Source organism: Gavialis gangeticus, unplaced genomic scaffold (assembly GCF_001723915.1).
Source record: "Gavialis gangeticus isolate Ggan-Ray unplaced genomic scaffold, GavGan_comp1, whole genome shotgun sequence".
NCBI classification, from domain to species: Eukaryota; Metazoa; Chordata; order Crocodylia; family Gavialidae; genus Gavialis; species Gavialis gangeticus.
Window position 1 is genome coordinate 15,048,982 of NW_017729027.1, and position 7,903 is coordinate 15,056,884.

A 7,903-nucleotide genomic window follows, 5' to 3' on the forward strand; every position below is an offset into this window, starting at 1 on the left:
GATAGAGGTCAGGCTGATGGGTCGATAGTTTGTTGGATCCACTTTCCTCCCTTTCTTGAAGATGGGCACCACATTGACCTTCCAGTCTTCAGGCATTACACCAGAGCACCAGGATTCCTCAAAGATCCGTGCCAGAGGCTGGGCTATGATGCTTGCCAGCTCCTTGAGTACCCTGGGGTGTAGATTGTCAGGGCCAGCTGACTTGACAGTATCCAGCCTCTCAAGGTGTTCCTTTATGAGGTCAGCATTGGTGGAGGGCAGGGGATCTCCCTCATCTGGACCTCTCTCTCCTGTAGTGGGCATGGGCGTCCCATGGGACTGATGAAAGATCGACGCAAAGTACCCATTTAATAGGTTGGCTTTTTCCTGGGCGTCAGTTGTCAGTTGCCCCTTCTGGTTTAGCAGGGGTCCAGTGTTGCCCTTGCTTTTCCTCCGGCTCCCCACATATCTGAAAAAGGACTTTTTATTGTCCTTGATGCTTGAAGCTAGTTGGAATTCAGTTGCAGCCTTGGCTTTCCTGATTTGCTCCCTGTAAGACTGGACCAGTGCAGAATATTCCTCCTTGGAGGTGAATCCCATCTTTTGTAGGCCTTACTTTTTAGCTGCAAGAGGTCTGCTAGATCCCTGGAGAGCCAGGGGGGCTGCTGTGCCCTCTTGCTGCCTTTCCTCTGAGATGGAATAGAATTAGCTTGTGCATTGAGGATCGCTCCCTTGAGGAGCAGCCACTCTTCCTGGACTCCCCTTCCCCTGAGTTCGTGGTCCCTTAGGGCCTCGCTGACAAGCCTCCTGAGCTTGTCAGACTTGGCTTTCCTGATGTCAAGGACTTCTGTGTTGCTGACTGACTTGCCAGCTTTACGGCGGATGGTGAAGGTGATCAGCTCATGGTCGCTGTCACCCAGCTTCCCATCTATCACTAGGTAGCTGATTAGGTCTTCCCCTAAAAATGGAGACATTTCACTGTGGGTTGCGGTATGATTATGCTAACCTGGGTACTCTCACTTGGTCCCAATCACTATTGGGAACACTGCAGTGAGGATATGCCCTAACAGGGGAGTAAATTGGGTTGCTTGTGGGTGCATCTACACACAAAATTAAGTGACACAATAAACTCTGGTGCATATTACGCCAGAGTTTATTGCTCCCAGGTGCTGCATTTACATGTCTAACCAGGATTGCAGCATGCTGAGCTGGGTCAGAACAGCCCCAGCTGGCAGAGGATCCAGAGGCCTGGGGCTGCTTTAAGCGTCCCATGCACTAAAGCATCCTCATGCCCCAGCCAGCCCTGTCAGTGTCTACACATGCATTGCTGTGCACTGAAGACCTTCACAGTAAGATAGCACTTGTGTTTACAAGTACTAACGTAAGGTGGAGTTAATTTACTGCAGGCTAATAGCATTTCGTGACTAGCTGCTGAGATTTTACTAGTTAGGAGCTAACTAGGCAGCTTCACAGTAAATGTCTCCTGTAGGTGCACCCTTTGTGTAGTAAAAGCATCAAGAAAGTCATGGGGGGGAGGCGGGGGGGAGTGCAGAACAGAGGTAGGTAGGAGCCTTGATTCTGAGATTAAATCCTCATATTGTGTGAATTGCAGCACAGAGAGCTAGCTATGACATTTTTAAGACCATGTTCCAAGACGAACTGATTTGCAGTGGAAACCAGTAAAAGTGCTTAGAGAGGAAGGATTTACCCAGAGCAGCAGGTGAGGTTATTTAAAGAAAATATAATTGTAGATGTTTAATTATATATACTAAACTAGAATTTAGAGCAGTGGTTCTCAACCTTTTTTTTAGACACAAGGCGCCCCTCAAAATGTCAGCTTAGTTTTCACTCACTTTTTATTATGAAAAAATAGAGCAGTTTTTTCTGTTGCAAAAAACTTAAGAAAAAACACAGCTGGTCAGAATGCTATTTGAGAGCTCTAAGTTTATCTTGTGAATCATGTTTTCATACCTAACAGTGCTAACATTGTGTGGCACCCCTTAGCACCCTTGAAAGGATCTCATGGTATCCCCAGGTGCCATAAATTCTGGCCGAGACTCACTGATTTAGAATATGCTAAACTTATATTTAGAACTTTAGGATGACTTAACTGTTCTAAATTTTTTCAATGCAAATCACTTACATAAAAAGTAAATATGCTTCTGGGCTGCAATAACAGAAACAATGTATGCAAAATACAGGAGGTAATAGTACCACACTTTAGTACTAGTGAGGCTTTGCTGAAGTACTGTACCCAGCATGAGGCATTGAATTCTAAGAGGAAACTGGTTAGGGCTGAGAGGTGAGTGATACCGATGATAAGAATAAAGCAGACTGTTATGAGGAACACTTGAGAGATATTTTTCTTTTGGAGAAAAGAGAATAAAGGGGATACTGTGATTGATGTTTACAAGTAGTTGTAAAACTGCCATAAAAATAGGAGAAACATTGCTCTCCATAATCATAAAAGGCAGGGCATAAAGCAAGGGGTTTAAAGCTATAGCAAAAAAAATGTAAAGCTTAGGAAAATCTTTTGAAGTAGGATAAACTGACCAGGGAAGTTGTGTGGAATCTCCTTCCCTGCAGGCTTTCAAGAAGGGGCTAGATGGGCATCCATGTGGGATGGTTCAGAAATACCAGATCCTGAATCTGTGCAGGGGCTTGGACTAGATGACATTTTTGAGATGTCTTCTGCCCGATGATTTAAATTTAGCTTCAGAAAATGACCACAGAATTAAATATATGTTTATAAGTTTCTAAAAGCAGTTTCTTAAATCTGGCTATGTATCCATGTAGTTATAAATACTGAACTGTGTCAGTATTTAGAGAGGACGTTTGTGTTAAATTACTGATTGAAACCATCTGAGGTCAGCCAGATTTTAATTAAAATTGCTGGCTTTATCATGTGTATCCTATTTTCCTAAATGTTCTTCAGATTATCCCGTACACAGTTTCGATGGACGAAAAAGGATGATCCTGAGCACCGTCTCATGGATGGGAGGCAAAAATCCATTTCTGGGGATTGCTTACATCACAGTTGGGTCCATATGCTTCTTTTTAGGAGTTGTGCTGCTAATCATTCATCACAAGTATGGAAATCGAAATACTAGTGCAGACATTCCCAATTAATCTTACATTCTGAAAACAAATGTGCTGCATGTGCATCAAGGCCAGTCCAGAGTGGACCTAGTTTCTGAAGGTTAAATTGCCGGTTATGTCACTTCTGAAACTGGGTGTGTAACTCTTCTCTAAAGCCTTTGATCCTCTCTGTGGATTGATTTTTGAAAATGACGGGTATATAATTAGCTATATTGATTGTGTCTCTGCTAATTGCTGAAACATTTTTCTAATGTTTGCCTCTTTATGTCCAGGCCATATGATGCATATAGCCCCTCAGTGGAACTGCTGCTTGTTTCTGTGCTATGAAATATATCATATGATGCAGTATGCTGTGTGGAGGAAGACTGTTAGGATAGAGTCTAAATCTTAATCTTTCAGGATTCAGGGTGTCAGTGCTGTCAAAAGAATGAAACAGGTCTCTAGTATTTCCTCAGTTTACTGTGTTGTCTGCATGGGCTTTTATGTTTCTTGCTGAGATGTTTAATATATTAAACATGTTGTAAAAAAAATTTCTGTGTCAAGCCCAAGTCTGTTACTTGTAAAGTCTTCATAAAATGCTGTCTAAATCTGCAGCATTACTTACAAATATGTAAAGCAGATGTGCCTAACGCATTGAACTAGCATTCCCTTAAAATTCGAGGGATCTAACCCATTGACTGTAGGAGTGAATGTTCAAGTCTGGTTTCAACTTGGAATGACTTGTATGGTTAGAAACCGGCTTTACTTTTTAATGATTTACTTTGGTTCAAGTCCTACCTAGAAGCAGTTTGTCCTTCCTGCTTGTTCCTCATAAGCAGCTTAAAAGGCATTAATCAGACAACTAAAACATTCTATTAGCAAGCAAGCGAGTTAGATAACTTTTGCCAGTGCAGGAGCTTCCTTAGTCTGTTCTAATGAAAACCAAAGCTTAGATGTTCAGAGCAGGCTTTGTGATGAATGAAGTACAGCTCCCTCATATGGAAGAAACTAAGTCATAAATTTGTTCTTGAAGTTGTACTTAAATACAAAAGTAAGTCTTAGTTCTTGATGAATCCTTTTAACATGGAGCTTACTATAAAAGTAATTTAAACATTGCTGTTACAGGTCAAAAGTATGAGTTATTTTCCCAGATCATAACATCAAAAACATTTACTTGTTAATTGAATTCAAAGTAAGTTATAAACTGTAACCTATTATTACAATCTGGTGACTTTTAGATGATGTCTGTACATTGTAATGTATATGGTGGAGGTTTACTTCATATGCAACTGGATTGATAAAATATTTGAATATTCAGTATTGAATAAATGCTGCAGACTTTATTATTTTGTCATTTAACTTAAGCTTACTTTCATGTGGATAAAATTGTGTTGTATTTTGACAAGCAGTATGCAGTTTGAATGCAATTCAGTTCATTTTAATTTTCAAAATTAAATGCTCATGACAAAGCTGTTCATATTCTGATAACTTAACCTGTAGTCAGCTTCTAAATCATACTGTATTAATGTATCAATTCTTTGACCACTTTTACTGAGTTTTTTTTGTGTAGTGTTTAAAGTTGGTGGGAGTCGCAGGCTAATGTGAAATGGGCAAGAGTTGAGCCAATGATTTTTTAGTAACTTTGTTCACTTCTAACATACAACTTCACATAAATAACATTATGTAGTTATTGGCTGACTGTACCATAGTATGTGGCAGTTCTGCACATGGTATTTTGATTTTCAGGGAACAGTTTATAATTTGGATGTTGAAGTTGCATGAGTGTCACTGGAATCGCGAAAATCGGAACATTCAGCTTTGACTATTTGTTCATAGAGAATCTGTACACAAGGCATTAAGTGAAATTGGCTCTAATCTATAAAATAGTTGTAAAGTTGTAATTTATTGAACTAATAAGAGCACTTCACAATAACTGGTTATTCAAGTACTTTAATTTTAAACTTTGTGTTTGATTAATTGTCAGCTTAATAAAAGTAAACTGAATATATCTTTGTTGTCACGATCAATATATTTTAAAATGAGTAGGAATGCTTCTCCTGAGCTACATGCAACAGCTCATCAGAAGAGGAAAAATTATTTTGCCTGGCTTGAGATCTGCTTTTATCTTTGCTGTGTTTCCCATCCCTGCATTCCGTTGTTTTCCTCAGAAGAGAAATTTGGTTTAGCCACATGCAATAGGCTTTCTCTGTGTAGACATAACTGTGTATCTTTGATTAGAATTTGTAAGTATAAATATTTTATTATGTATGCAAGAGAAAGTACCTGTCCATGAATTTTCAATGTGGATTTTCAGTCTGGCCACCTATAACAAAAAATGGTTATTTCTGCAAGTTAATAGTGTGTGGGAACAATCTGAAGCTCATGTCTTCAAGGTTCTAACTAAAGACGATCAGCATTTTGGAAACATTTTAAAGAAAAAAGCTCACAAGTGCAGTATGAGTAATGAAATAAGAGAAGCTTTTATGACCTCTGAGTAATTGTGTGTATACATTAATGCAATTTTTTATGAGTGAACTTCCACATGGCCACAAAAATATGAAGAAAACGTGAAAGGACATGAGAATATTGCAAGAAAAGTAACGGGAGATGAGAGGAAAGTTATAACAATTTTTTTTTTTTTTAAATAAATGGGAAGAGCTCAGGACTGGGAGCTCAGCTGTATTGTAAGAGGCATTCAGATTACACCTGCTATTAGTGAGGCTGCATAAACTCATGTCCAGTTTAAGGAGTAGATTTTGTGTTCCCATTCCTGTGTTGAGATTCAGTGACATAAACCTACACGTGCACAAGCTGCTTGGGAACTTCATATCTTTTACAGGGATAGGATTGCACAAACACACATCCCTCTTCTGCCCTTTGTGTGTGTCCCCCTACATAGTGTGGTGGAATACTGTTCAAAGTATGCTTTGGTATCCATTTAAGTTATGAAGACCTGAGGTGTACAGCTGTTAGATTTGAATTCTGCCCTTTCCTGCATGTGGGATGTTGTTCAATATTTTTGTGTAGATGCTTTAGAAAAGCTGGGCCCCTGTCATTAGACTTTATTTTTTCTCTTTCAGGATGCCCACAAGTCTCCTTAGAAACCTATCCCTTGAGCTTCTGTATTAATTCAGAGTGGATGAAGATCAAACAGAAGATCTGCAGTCTTTTTTGTAGTAGCCCCAGTTTTTAGTCAAAGCCAGGGGATCTATGCTTCATGTGACAAATATGCCAGTTTTATAGTGAAAAAGAAAATAAGGTATCTGAGGTCAAAACTTTGTTGCTCCATCCCCTAGTCTTTTGCACACACCTGGGCTCTGAGAGGGGCAGTCTCCAAAGCTAAGGAAAATGACTAAATGTCCGTGGCTATTTTATTTTTGGCTTTTGTCCTGCAACAGTTCGATTTGTGGCCCCAGCACACATTAACATTCAAGGTACTATTAATGTGCATTGATGCCAAAAATGGGCTGTCAAGGGAGTCGGTTGCAAGGGGAAGCTGAAGGGCTCCCCCTGAAGGAACAAGGCAACTTCTTTGCCCTGCAGCCTTTCCAGCCTTACCCTTTCAAGGCACTTCAAAATGCCAGCTCCCTGTTACCTGGCATACTAAAGTGCCTTGCTCCATAGCTCCTGTTGGAGATGCAGAGGCTTTTTGATCCTGGGGTCACAGTGTGGCAACCTGTGGGTTTGTAGCTTCCAGGTGTGGGGAAGAGTCTGTTGACTCCCCCAGCTGGCACCTTATGAACCCGTGCCCAGGGCTTCTTGCTGCAGGTTGTCCAACTAGGAGCTGATCCCCAAACCCAACAATTGCATGTTGTGTGGCAGGAAGTGCAATTGTTGAGATCAGGGGTCAGGTCCTGTCATGCCATTAAACCTTTCCACCCTGTTTTGAAAGGAATTGGTTGCTTGTAACATGAGACTGAACTTGGTGATGGACTGAATGGCTCCCTACATTGCTAATGAAGGTGCTAAATGTGGTGATGTCCTTCTGTAATAGCAACCATGCTCTGCTGAGAATTGTGCAGTTATCATGTTAACATGTAATGCATTCTGTTGCTCACAGAAATTAGGTGGACACTTCCCTAGTAATGTACATATGCATCTAGCCACGCTATGGCAGATACTTTGAGGTGTGTGGCCAGAGCCTGGAATAGGCTTCCCAGAAACGTGGTGCTCTCACCTTCCCTGGAAATCTTCAAGAGGAGACTGGATAGGCACCTGGCTGGGGTCTTATGACCTCTACCACCCCCAGTACTCCTTCCTGCCCATGGCAGGGGGTCGGACTAGATGATCTGTCTAGGTCCCTTCTGACTCATTGATTCTATGATTCTAATGACACTCAGTCCTAAATGGCTCAGGGGCTGCAAAAGCAGGCAGTATTAACCAAGAGGACAACAAAATACATCCCAAGGTGAATCATGGCAAACTCATTTAAAGAAAAAATATAGTACCTCTTCTGGGATTTGTCACAGCCCCGGAGCTGGCGAGCCAAGCTCACGGTCGTGGTCACGGTGGGGCGGCCAGGTGGTGGTAATTGGAGCGGACAGGCGGGAGTTTTTGGCAATGGAGTACTGAGCGGCACGGAAGCGTGATGGTTTCTTAAACAAGAGGGTTTATTCAACTTACGCTTTTGAGGCGTAGGCAACGATCTTCAGTTACAGTGGGTGGTAACACTGAACAAACAGAGGGGTCTGTCGGTTCACAGGGTTCACCAGCAAGCCCTTGCTATCTAGCCGGAGCTAGGGGCAGCTGCCTGCTGGCTAGTCCCAGAGCTGGTGGACAGCTTATGAAAGGATAAACACAAACGATAGGACGAACTGTAACTCGATGTGTCGTGACGCCAGTCCCA

At 41.5% G+C, this 7,903-nt stretch overlaps 1 protein-coding gene across 1 annotated transcript in view; it reads left to right on the forward strand.

Moving 5' to 3' along the window:
- The window catches only part of TMEM30A (transmembrane protein 30A), a 43,810-nt gene extending 38,745 nt beyond the window's left edge, over positions 1 to 5,065 (forward strand). The window contains exon 7 of the mRNA XM_019520463.1: positions 2,915 to 5,065. Coding sequence (XP_019376008.1) covers positions 2,915 to 3,108 — 194 coding nt within the window. The 3' untranslated portion in view covers positions 3,109 to 5,065. The remainder of the gene's footprint in view (positions 1 to 2,914) is intronic.
- Positions 5,066 to 7,903: the final 2,838 nt, after the last annotated feature.